The sequence below is a fragment of the Corvus kubaryi genome, unplaced genomic scaffold, assembly GCF_017639235.1.
Source record: "Corvus kubaryi isolate FWS band 111438036 unplaced genomic scaffold, C.kubaryi_AGA036_p1.0 37334, whole genome shotgun sequence".
Classification (NCBI taxonomy): domain Eukaryota; kingdom Metazoa; phylum Chordata; class Aves; order Passeriformes; family Corvidae; genus Corvus; species Corvus kubaryi.
Genome location: NW_024581108.1, coordinates 23,669,800 through 23,683,091, shown reverse-complemented (window position 1 = coordinate 23,683,091; position 13,292 = coordinate 23,669,800). Strand labels below are relative to the sequence as shown.

The following is a 13,292-nucleotide window of genomic DNA, read 5'->3' as shown; positions in this document are numbered from 1 at the left end:
GGGGGGGTCGGGCTCTGCTGGCAGGGAACAGGGACAGGAGGAGAGGGAACGGCCTCAGGCTGGGCCAGGGGAGGCTCAGGGTGGACATTGGGGAAATTTCTTCATGGAAAGGCCTGTCCAGCCCTGGCACAGCTGCAGGGGTGGAATCCCCATCCTTGGAGGGATTTAAAAGCCGTGTGGATGTGGCACTTGGGGACATGGGGCAGTGGTGGCCTTGCCAGTGCTGAGGGGAACAATTGGCCTCAAAGGTCTCAGAGGACTTTCCCAATCTAAAGAATTCTGTGATTCTATGAGATTCCTCCCTAACTTCTCATTTAGGGTCAAACTGATGACCCCCTCCAGCCCAGTGTCAGGGAATACCCAACCCCTAATGTGACTTCCTGCCTCCAGGTTCTCCAGATCTGTCCCTCATCAAGCTGTTCCTGTGGGTCTGTCTGTATCTTCCTGTGAGATACAAAATCTCTTTGATTTCTTATTAAAGTGGTCTCTGCTCTCCCAACACATTACTACTGCAGCACTGAGGTTTCGGAATCCACTAATCACAAACACCTCAGAAACTTCTCCAGGAATGTGCTCAATTGCATTCACCAGCTCTTAGGTCCTGAAAAGTAGTTTTTAAGCTGAACTCCAAGAGAATTTTTCAAAAAGCTACACTGGATTCAATTCATGACACACTATTAAGAATTATTTTACACATGAAGCAGCTTAATATGATTTAAAGGATGTAGAACTTTCCCATAGGGGGAGAGAAGCAAATCCTCCGTGAGATGAGTACCAACACAGTTGGTACTGAGGCTTACAGAACTTTGATGTTAATGAATGTGGATGGGTTGTAGAGATGGGAGAAAAGCTGCCTTTATCAGTTTTCCCAGTACCAAGCTGATAGCCATTGTAAAACTGCTTTTTAATACAGCTGTGTAGCTTTTGCCAGTAAGCCACAGGTTTCCATCACATGATCAGGTGAAAATGTGCTTAACAAAGACGTGAATATGCTTCTTTGTTCATAACAAACTTATCACAAGAACAGACAAAAGCTCAAATTATCACAAGAGGGCAAACGTTTAGCCAGCAACTTGTCAAAGCATTCCAGCCTGCATCTCACTGCCCAACAGACCAAGAAAGTAAAAAAAAAAAAAAAAAAAATCATCTACTTGAATACCACCTTCTACAAATAAGAAGTCAGTTTGCATTTTTGTAACGCTGCATCTGGAGCCTGTTTGGGGCATAAAGAAAAGAGGAAAGATATTTGGAGACACTTAAATTGCTCCACTTCCTGCCGTGAATGACTATGCAGTGATTTTGTTAGAAAAGAGAAAACAATTGTTTCCCATGTTCCCTGGGAGAAGGACAAAACATAACCTGCTGAATGTGCAGCAAATGAGACTTCAGTTCAACAGCACGAAAAACTGCTACTACTAATAAAGGGAAGCCAGGAATAAGGCAGCTGTGGGATCCCTGTTGCTAAACCACAGGAAAATCCCCGCAGCACTGACCCAGGCAGCTCAAGGCAGGCACAATTCACGCTGCTTCTCCAGCTCAGGATAACTTGAAGCTCCTGGAGTGCTGAAATGCCTCTTTCTGCTTCCATGGATCACTTGGAGCAGGTGAGTCCATGAGCTCCTACAGCCTGACAGCTCTCCAGGGCAGCTGGACTGTGCAGAAGCAACCAGGCACTGGGGACTTATCTCTCAGCGCAGACAGGGAGGAACAGCATCTCACAGTCCTTCCCAAGAGTTATGTAAAATGTCAAACCTCCCCGTTCCACCCCTCACCCTCTCCAGTTTCATGCACTTTGAAACAGCTGCTTTAAAAAGACTCTGACTTCAAAGCACAGTAAATTACGCTCCACATAAAGTCCATTCAGCTTTTTGTTTAATTTGATAAAAGCTCATCAGACCATTCAAGTTACCTTCTGGTCAATACTGCCTCAAGAAATCTGCAATTCAGCTACCTGCGGTTTTTCCAGTATTTCTGTAAAACATTACTGACAGAGTCTGTTAGCCTGCAAAGCATCAGGTCTTTGGTAAACACGGTTTCAGGGCTCAAAGGACCTTCTATCCTACTGGGATCTCTTCTTTTTCTCTAGAAGTCTTGTGGGATTTTTCTTTCCTCTTGCTCTAATGCCCTGGGATCACGGGTGTTTTTAGACAGCATTTCTCTATTTTAACCTGATAAAAGTATCTTTTAATTTCTGTCTAAGAAAAAGGGATTGGTCTCAAAAACAATGGCTTAGCTCTTGACTTGCTAGCCAGGAGGCTGAATAGGGCTTGGAGCAACCTGGTCTAGTGGAAGGTGCAGGGTTTGGAACTGGATGAGAGTTAAGATCCCTTCTAACCCAAACCGTTCTGAGATTCTGTGATTAGTTCCAGGCTAGACAAATGTACTGTTAAGCTGGATACTTTCAGGTCTGCTGATAAAGAACATGAAATACACTGACTGTAGCCCCTTCCATCCCAGGTGATCCCAAATCGCTCCACAAGCAGCGTCCCGGGTCCCTCCCTCAGCATCAGAACACACTTGGCACTACCTGTGCCAGCAGCACTACATAAAGGTTAGTGAAGAGGTGAAAGGCAGAGCAACTTCTCCAAGTGAAACTAGAAGGAAATTAAGGGAAGCAGAGGGTATTACTTCATGGAGGAGTTGGCCACAAGACTGAGCAGCACACCTTTTTAATGGCCAAGAGACCTCTGCAGCCTTCCCATCTAAGCACCATCAAGAAAAAGCAGGAGCTCTGACCAGGCTCCAAAGCAGTGGTGACAATAGAAAAAACCACAGATTTCATTTTAAGACATCTTCAGTGTTTCTTACTTAAATAAAAGAAAAAAAAGAATCCACTGAAATCCATCATTTCAAGAATCCACAGGCTCAGCTTCCCATCCACCTCCCCTCTCGCCAAGTACTGACCTTGCTGCCAGCAGAGCAGATTTCCTACTACAAAATTACAAATTATAACATTCAAAGGGGGGAAAAAGGGTTTTTTTTTAATACATAAAGACCACAGGAAAATGAAGAATATCTGTGACTATCCTGTCACAGTAAAAGGAGTAACTTCACCCCAAAGTTTTAAGAACATTTGCACAAACCTTATTAAAAAAAAGAAGGTGGCTCTGTTTTAAGCTTTTAAATCCCTAAAGACAATCAAAAGAAAACACAGGACAAAGTAGAAATACTATTGATTATGCATAATTGGTATAATTAATTTGTAATTAGTTCATTAAAATATATAGGCATTGGAATTATGCTTGTACATTTCTGGGAATATCCTGCAAGTCACTTGGGATATGCTTATCATTTATTTGATAGATGAAACATTATTAGAAAGACAGCCCATTAAAAATTAATATGCCAGAGTAATAATTTTCTCGATCTCAGCATTCAGTTTTCCACGTACTCAGACTCCTATTCTGCCTCACAAAGAGTTTTTATTAATTCTGTTTTCCAGAGCATGACTTGGGAAGCACAGAATTTAGGACAACTGAGGCACAGCATCCTTTATGCTGAGAATGCAGCCAGTTTTGAGAAACAAAATGGCAAATTTTATAAATTATATACAACAGGAGCTTTCAGCACCACATCTAATTCTACAATCAAAATTAAGATGGAAAGGTAAAAAGCCTTGTGCTTGAAAACAAGTACCAAAGAGGAATGGAAAGCAGCAGGAAGAAACTTCCAGAGCACTGGGAGCAGCCTGGTCTCTAATTGCTGAGCATTCTTGTGCTTCTGCAGCGTGTCTGGCATCTCTCACTGTCAGAAATGTAGGAGCAGGGCTCCTTAAACACTGCAGGCAACAGCCACCAGTCCCTCTCTAGGGCTGGGATCCACTGTTTCCAAGGTGTTGTCACACCTTGGTGTGGGGCAAAGTGAGGTGGAATTGTAGAGCCACTTTTTAACGCCGGTGCCACTTCCCTGTTCCCACTGAGCTTCCAGAAGCCCTCCCAGTATTGCTGAAGCGTCATTTCAACCAACAGCTACAGAAATAATTAGATCTTCAAAACCCAGGGTAGTGACATCACCTCCTCCAAGCTGGGTATGTAACACCAAACTTTCCTTAAATTTCTGCAATGGACAGAGAGTCAGTCCTTGTGTGTTAATTACCAGCATCACAAACAGGCTGCCTGCTCAAAATCTCCCCTTCAAAAGCATTTTCCTCCCCACCCTACCTCCATCAACACTATGGGAGCCTAGAAAGGCTGGTCACTCACAGATTATGAAGATGGGAAGACCCATCTTCATTGAAAAACACCTAAAAAAGAATTAAAAATCCAGTTCCTTAAAAGAAGCAAAATCAGCAGTGGATACACAGCACAAGCAGCATCATTTTCCATTATAAGGCTTGAATTTTCTCTGGTTAAAAAAAAAAAAGAGTATGTGCCTAAAAAAACACCTTTCATGTTTTAAAGAAGGCTCTCCAGGTCCTTTAAGGCACAATTAAACACTGCTGTAATTCTGTGCTCCCCAGCAAGTCTGTGTTAAGAATTCCAAACACTCTCCCAGGAACCACACACGGGGGTTTTTTTTTTGCCTTGCCTCCACTGTAGCATGGACAATTATTTATTTTCTTTGCCTTGCACTCAAGGATGTGATGGATGTATTTACATAAACACACACAACAGTCACAGATATCTCCCTATCAAAATTAATCTGCAGATGATGAAAAGTGTAAAAGATCTAAGAGGCAAATCCCAAACAAAAGAACATACTTTATACACTTTATACATAAATATCTTGAAATTATAAAGATCTGAGATTAAGTGGTTTACCACTCATTTAGAATTGATTAGAATGTATTTAAATTTAGCTGAAAGTACCACAACATTGCTCGTGTATTTGCATCTGCGAATAAGTAAATAAAAAGCCTGTTATTAAAGCCTTCATTAATTCTGATTATATGAGAACTTAAAAGCAAATCTGTGTATTACTGCTCTGTAAAGACTCCCAGCAACTCTAGAGTAGAGCTGGCACTGCAACACAACATGTGTCAGCTAAAATGACTAACAGGATCTATTTTCAGTAATCTTAAATCGCACTGGTAAAATATAGAATTAATGGGTTTGCCTAATACTTCAAGTATTTTTTTCCTTCTAATTCATTCCCAACTCCTGCCTTATTGTATCAAAAAGTGAATTTTATATCACTTGACATTTATGTACAACAGTTGAACACATTTCATTAAACTACAATGTTTAGGCAGCACTCAGATGTGATGTGTATATTTTTATAAAGAGTAATCCAGCTATTTGATTCCCTTATAAATATGAAGACTGGAGGTTTAAAAAAATATATCACGTTGACTAGAAACATGAAGAACATTTCATTCTGACTACAGATTTTGAGAGTTTCTACATATTTAATTGAAGCCAGTATTTTTGAAAGAAGGAATCGTTAATTTTAATAGGATTTCCCTCCAATTAAAGACTTGTCTGTTAATTTCTAAGGAGTTTAGCAATTAAGAATATAATCAACTCCAACTAATACCCAAGAATACTCACTTGCCACTCTCACAGCTGAAAAGTCATTCCAAGTTAAAACAAAATACAACAAAAAACCAACCTTCCCCAACATTTAGTCATTAAACTCAAGAGTTAAGGGGTGGAGTTTCATTAAAGGTTTTGCACTTTATCATGTTCAATAATCAGTGGTTTAGAACACTCCCTTCTTTATAGAGTTGGCCTCAAAATACATTGCTTTTCCCTACAGTTTCTAGGCCCAAGTGTCAAGTCCATTACCCAGTAACCACCATCACACACCACTTTAAGGCACCATGCATGACAAAGGATCAAAGGGATTTTTAGCATTTAGTTATACAGGAAAGTATACCTGATAGTCTAAAATGCTGAATCCTAAACCATTCTTGTCTTTCTCCAGCTCAATAACCTTCACATCAGGAGACCATAATGCCAATTCCCCTTCTTCCTCCTCGGGATTGAAGTCTTCCTCGGGTTTCACCTGGAAAATAAAAGCTCTGGTTCAAATACCATTCTCTCAGTTCTTTACAAACACTATTCCTTCAACATTTTGATTATTAATGGTGAATACATGCCCTAAAATGTGACCTTTCATGGAATTAAACCTTCACTGAGCATTATGAATAGAGTTTTCTCCAGCTTGCTGCCTTGAGTACTCCCCAGGGCCCAGGCCTACATGTTTTGAGCATCAGAGCCCAACCTGGCACACAAATACCCATGTATTAGTCTAATTAATTATTAGAATATTACTAACCTGTTACATGCTGATGAACTTCAGCTGCCCCATTAGATGCATAAAGGAAAAATAAACAGCATAAAAGATTTAACCACAGACAGCTAATAGAAAGGCCAGACAATCAGAAAAGATGAGAAGCCAAGCTGTAAATACTTTTACAAATAGGAGCAACCACAAGTGTCAAGCTTTAGTTTGAGACTTTAAAGCTCCTGCAACGGAAAGAAACTTTTAAGTTTCATTTTTTTTTTTCCCCCAGTTCTATGAAAACCTACTCAGAACATGGAAGCAATCAGCTAATGGTGGCAAGGATGTGATTTAGTGTAATTCAGAGCTCTCACTCACCTATTAAGTGCAGGGATGACGAATGGGATGTACAGTCAGCAAAGCAGCTCACTGATTTACCTACCTTGTCTTCCTAGGACAATGAAGTTTCTCAAGACCAACCCGTGTAAACCCAGAAATACCTGCAGTTTTCCACAAAGTTACTGTCCTTTTGCACCAGTGGATGACAGGAGGAGTCTACCTTTTGCTCTGGAGGGGAAGCTGCCACGGGGGGCTCGTCCACGAGGGACTCGGTGCTGTCATCGAAGAGCCGCCGGCAGCACACCAGGGTGAAAGGGGGTGGCACTTCCTTGAGGAAGGTGACGGCCTCACGCCGCGATTTTCCATACAGCTGCACTCCATTTACCTGTATGGAACAGGAACACACATCCACACAAAGAGAATTAAAGGATATCCACCGAATTCTTGAATTTAGTTTTTTCTTTTTTTGGCGTATATTTTTCCCCGTCTGAGCGTGAAAGTCTGATTTTACCTGGGGATTCTGGCACAGCTCGCACGGTTTTATTAACATACACTTCTGAAGAATATGTAGGTTATTGTAAGACCTCACCTCCAAGATCTTGTGACTACTGACTGCTAAATCATGGCTCTTCAGCCTCCTCTAACTTCTTTTCTGCTCACGACTTTTCCAAGCCTAAACCTTTCCTAGAATTCTTATTTCTTTCTCACCTGTTTCTTTGTTGGGGAATTTTTTCCACATTAGGCTTACATGTTTGAACGTCAAAAGCTAAAACATTTGATTTTCTCACCGTATTTTAAGCAAACAGGGGTTCTGAGCTCCAATCAAAAACTTGAAATCAGAACTACCACAAGTAGTTTAAAAGTTGGGCTCGATGACCTTAGAGGTGTTTTCCAAACTTAATGATTCTGTGATTCTAACTTTGCCGGTTTAAAGTGCAACAAAGTGGCTGAAACAAAAATAGATCCTACAGAAAACAGGCAAGAGCATTTGTACAGTAAGAAAGAAACCAATGACAGTAAGCAATTAACCAGAAAGCCAGACAAGGGTCAAAGCTTACCTTACCATAAAACCAAGATTGTGAGTGATAACAGAAGAACATTGTTAATGGATGTTCGAAACATTAGTGTTTGACTTTGAAAGAGAAAAAAAAAGATAAAGGTAGGTAGGTAGGTAGGTAGGTAGATAATGATGCTTTAAAAATGGGATACTGCAGTTGCACTTTTTTGTGGCTGCCCCATCCCTGGAAGTGTCCAAGGCCAGGTTGGATGGGGCTTGGAGCAGCCTGGGATAGTGAAAGGTGTCCCTGCCCATGGCATGGGGTGGGACTGGATGGGCTTCAATGTCCCTTCAAACCCAAACCATTCTGCCACTCTGTGATTCTACTTCTGCAGGAAAAAACCCCCGTGATTCATCCTCTTTTACCTATTTTATAACCTTTCTATCCTGGGGGTACTTCTATCTGCACCACAGGGCTGTCCCTAAATACGAGGAATGCAGGATGTCAGCAGGTGTCACAGGTCTGAGTATCACCTGTGTTAACCAGCACTGCAGCCCCAAAAGAGCAGGGGTTTAACCCAGTCAGTGCTGTGGACTCAATCCCAACACTTCGTGTGTTCCAGGGATTTCTTTCAGGCTGCCTCAAGCCTCTCTCATGACCAAATGTCCACACTGCTGGAGGGCAGCCACTGGTTTAGGAATCCAGCACCCCCCATCCAAGTCACTCAACAACAGGAACGGAGGCACAGCAAGTGGGGATAGCTAAAGATCACCTTCAATACTTCCCTCCATACCCAAACTGCAGAAGAAACCACATCTGATCCAAGAAAACAGAGCATGGAAACATTCACCAGACATGGACACACCTTCGCATGTGTGCACTTGAGGCAGAGCCTCTCCATACACCTCCCAGATCTTGCTGATTAGAGGGATTCAATCCTCAAGCTAGGCTCCACAGCAATCCCACTTTAGCCAACGTTTGCTTCCTGACCACTTCTATTTTTCCCCCCACTTCTTCCTTTCTTGCAGTGTAAACATAGTTTGTACTGCTGGGAAACACAGAGTTCCTCTCACACTCTACATCCCAGCCAAGCAGAAAAATTGAGAGTGGTGGAACTGGCCTCCACCATGGTAAGACAGACTGCTCTGGGCTTTTTCTGCAAGAATTATAGCAAGTGCTGAGCTATCAGCCTCATCCATTAGTTAATTATTTAAGCAGAAGGATCTACGCGTAAGGATTTTTTAATGCTTGGAGAGTGGCAGCGTGGTGGAAAGCTACCAGCACTTCTCAGCATCCCATGATGGATGGGGGAGAGCTACTGTTCACCCCCCAGCAGACCTGGGGACTCCCATTTCTCCTGCTGCAGCTGCCAGAAATCAGCCTCTGAGCAGGCAAGGTGCCCTACACCCACTCATTCAGCCCATCAGCCAGCCAGCCCTCAAATAGCAGGGAAATTGTACAACAAAAGGGCACAAAGAAGCAATTTACTCCTAAAAAAGAACACAATGGAATTAGCTAAAATGAAGGGCAGGGGAGGGGTAACGTGCTTTCTGTCATAATTCAAACACATCATTAAAAATAATCAACATTCAACCTCACTGTAGACTGAAAAATAAAATCCTTGCTGCTCATATTTCAATCCCCAATGTATCAGGCCCAGGTAAGGCTGCTTGTTTGGGGAATGGGGCTGTCACTTTTTCCACTGCAAACCCCTATTTAAGGGGATTTATAACTTGGCTGCAAAAACATAGTTTGGGCTAAACCTGGCACATGCAGCTTTAGCCCCAGAGCACATTTTTATTTTGTTGGGGGCTTTTTTCCCCAACTACAGAATAGCAAAAAATTTATACTCACTAGGTCTGGACATACCTGTGAACTTAATTCTAAGAGTAATACATGAAAGTGTTAAATATATACAATTAAAGTTTCCTAAGTTACTCTAGAGCACAGCATTATTGCTTTTTGTGTAAATTTTTTTTGTTTAGTGGCCAAGCAATTTAAACGACACTCCCAGCATTCCATTAATCCCTTCCTTCAGGAATCAAGATTTCCTGCATTAAGCAATAAGAAAATGTTTTAGGTCTTAGTGATATCAGTATGAATTTTTGATGTTAGGGAGTGAAGAAGTAAAAGCAAAATAGCTGTACACCTAACAAATCAATCTTTCAGAAGGCCTAATTCTGTTTCCATTAAATGTTCTTTGCATCCACTAAAAAAAAGGTTCAAATATCAAAATATTCCACAAGGAGCATGCATTCAATAAGAAATTAATGTCTTTTCACTTGCAGGCTGAGATACCAATGGATACATGTACACACACATACAAAATAGGAATTATTTTAATGTTATCAAATAATAATTTTTCCTGAGAAAATAGGTCTGGTGTGACTCTGATAACTCCCAATACCTCTTTATACACATTTAAACAAACTGATGTATTTGCTCATACACACAAATATCTTTCAACACTCAACAAAAAAGTTTTATTGTGTAACTGGAACCACTATTCCTAAGACTGTTGTAAATTTTTTAGGAGTGACAAATATTCAGAAAGATTATCCACCACAAAAGCTAAAGCCAGATTGTGCAGAAAGACTGAGCCACAGGACTACAAATAATTCAACACAAATATTATCTCTGCCTTTGTAACTCTTGATACTCATGTTAAAACATTTCAGAAAAAAAAAAACAAAAACCATGAAGTCACTGAGAGGTCACAAGAATCTGACATTTTGTCCATAAGCGTGAATGTGAATGTGAATTCCAAAGCACAACTCTGCTTCCTCAGCTAACTCTGGAATACTACTATTGCACACACAGCAGCCACGCCAGAACTTAAGAGAAGCATTTTAAGAAGGCCAAACAAAAAGGAAACACATAATTTTTATTTTTGTGGGGGTTCTGTTTTATTTTTTTACCTCCAGAAGTTCATCCTCCAGTTGCAGAAGACCAAGTGCTGCAGCTGGGCTATCTGGAGCAATGGATGATATATAATGATGTCCATCAAACGTGTCCAGCTCAACTCCTAATCTCAGAGTGTGGATGGGTAGTAACTGCCAAAAAATAAATATAAGTATATATTTAAGTATAAATCTTTACTTACCATGATAAAATCAGATTTAGGATTCACCAAATTGAACCAAACACACAGTAAGATGATTAAATGTTCACAGTGACCTCATCTGATGTCCATAACTTCTCTTCACAAACTGTTTGCACAAATAAAAATAACCAGTGTGCTCTCTGGGGTAAAAGGCAATCTGAACTGTATTCTTAAATAATTGATCTTATTGGGAAAAATGCAGAGAGAAGTACCAGCTAAAGTCCATCCCACCCAAAAGGTGAGTTGTCAACAAATCACAGAATGGTTTGTGTTGGAAGGGACCTTAAAGACCATCCAGTTCCAACCCCTCTTCCATAGAGTTGGAGCAAAACAAAAATAAAAGAAATAAAAATAAATAAAAGAATAAAATAAATTCCATAATTGCTATAAAATCTCACCACAAGTTCTTACTCCTCTGGGAGCCACACTCCTCTGAGGTAGAAAAAATATCCATGAAGCGTTCTCTGTAAGTAGTTACTAAAACTGATACCCTTTTTCTGCAAGGGGAAATCACTGATTCTGTGTCAGCCTTTTCCCACTGGGCCTCCTTAATTTGGAGTTTTTCCTTAGGGAGACTCCAACCCTCAGTGCCTTAAGTCTTAATATTAAGTCTAATATTAGGAAAACTCAAATAAAAGTGATACACTATCCAGACAAGGCAGCAGAAATCATGGCAACTTGGGAAGAAGAGATGATCAGCAGGAGCTGCCCCCTCAGTTTGGGAATTTTCTGGCTATTTTTCTGGATGCAAGTAAAAGGAGCAATCCATTGATCCACAGCACTCCTTCACAGCCATGTCTGATTATGACTTTATGGCCCTTCCCCAGTGAGATGTCCCCACAAATATATAAATTCATCACCTCTAAAACCTCTTTTCCACAATATTAACATATGTATCTTGAAAATCTCTTGGAAGTGAAATTAATGTAAGCTCTGACAATTTAAATTAATTATACCTCCCTTTCCTTGAGCCAGGATTACTGTGGCAAACTCCTCTGCAGGACAACGGCATAGTTCAGCAGTTTCAACCTCTGCCGTTCTGTGCAATTAAGTACCCCTAAATTTAGGGTTTATGTGCATGGTTTGAGGGAGTTTTTTTGTTGTTTGGGGGTTTGGTAATGAACTGTTAAAAGGTTCATTTGCCTGTGCTATGAAAAGGTACCGGATCAGTCCAGGAGATAAGCAGAATATTGGCAGCCTTTTTTTGGAAAATATAGAGCCACAAAACCACTAAATTCCTGAAACACATCTGGAATGGTGTCATGTCCTCCCAGGACTGCCCTGCCAACATACACCACGAAGGAAACCACCATGGAAGTCTTACCTTTGAGTACTTCTGGAGCTCTGAATCGTCTGTAAAGGGCATATCCACGGTCACAACCTAAAATTGGACATCAGAACATTTTTCAACAGCGGGACAATAAAGACTTTACCAGAACGATGAAATTCTGCCAAAAAAACTCACGAGCAAAATAAACTGTACTTAAACAAAGTCACATTGATGTGAAATAATTTTAAACAAATGTTAGAAAAATCTTTCAGGCACAGAACATTTACAAGTAGGAATGTGGTGATTATGCACTATTAGCAGACTCCAATATTATCCTATTCCTGGAGCCCAAATGCCAATTTTAGTCAAGTTCAGTAATCCTGTGTAAGCACAAAATGCCATTATGTTTGACACAAATACCCACACGGACTTGCCAATCAGAATTTGAAAGTATGACAGCTTAAGTTGTTACCTCGGGCTATAGTGCAGCCATCTCACATCCAGACTAACCCACCAACTTCTGTTGCTAACATGGCTTGAAATACAGAACTTTAATTACCAAATGGGAATGGCAAGTGGGTTATTTCAAGCAGGGACAGGAAACCCTTTCCGTATCTTTTTTTAAGATTAATAAAATGACTGTGTTCACCACCAGTTTTCTTGTATTGTCCCTCCTTAACATAACAGATTTATCTGTAACCTTAGAAGGTTCTTCACTCCAATTTTAAATGTAATAAGACAAAATCATAGGATGGTTTGGGTTGGAAAAGACCTTAAAGATCATTTAGTTCCAATTTATGGCTGTCAAATCATGACAATGGCCCAGGGCTGGAATTTGGGACACTTGAAGTTGAATATTTGAAAGAAAGCTACACTTGGGTAGATCTGCAAAAACCAGGTAGCTTTTCTTTGAAAACTTCTAGTTTAATAAAGATTAGACTTTTCTTTTGGATTAATTTTAAGTAGGGCTTCCAGCATGTTGTTTTCCAGTACTCAGGGTGTTTTTCCTGCCAGATAGAACCCATTTCATGTCCATGCATGTAACTAAATGGATTTATGACTGGTAGCTCCTCAGCCTGACTGATACCACATGGTCCTACGTTCCTGCCCAGGATCTCAGCTCCTTCCACTGGCACCACAAAGGACCAGCAGCACAGAAGCCACCAACCCTTCTCTTCAAACAGCTATTTCCTCTGAAGATAAATACTCCTGAGAGAATCTTGTAGGGACCTTCAGGATGAGTTCTGGGAGCTGAGTGAGGACAGTGTGACACAGGGACTGCGGTGTCACAGCCTGGACTCAAACAGAACATTGCTACTGAACACAGGAGAGAGGCACAGGCGACCAGAACCAAAAAATGACTTTCAAAATGGGATGCCACAAGAGTTCCCTTCTATTATTCAAAAGGCCCCATCAT

The 13,292-nt window shown here is 40.8% G+C and overlaps 1 protein-coding gene across 4 annotated transcripts in view; it reads right to left on the bottom strand.

Annotated features, from left to right (window-relative positions):
* Positions 1 to 13,292, bottom strand: part of PATJ (PATJ crumbs cell polarity complex component) — a 140,098-nt gene that overhangs the window by 100,188 nt on the left and 26,618 nt on the right. For all 4 annotated transcript variants that reach the window (XM_042030858.1, XM_042030855.1, XM_042030854.1 and 1 more), the window contains 4 exons: positions 11,930 to 11,986; positions 10,421 to 10,555; positions 6,725 to 6,889; positions 5,818 to 5,946 (listed from right to left, as the gene is read on the bottom strand). In XM_042030858.1, coding sequence (XP_041886792.1) covers positions 5,818 to 5,946; positions 6,725 to 6,889; positions 10,421 to 10,555; positions 11,930 to 11,986 — 486 coding nt within the window. The remainder of the gene's footprint in view (positions 1 to 5,817; positions 5,947 to 6,724; positions 6,890 to 10,420; positions 10,556 to 11,929; positions 11,987 to 13,292) is intronic.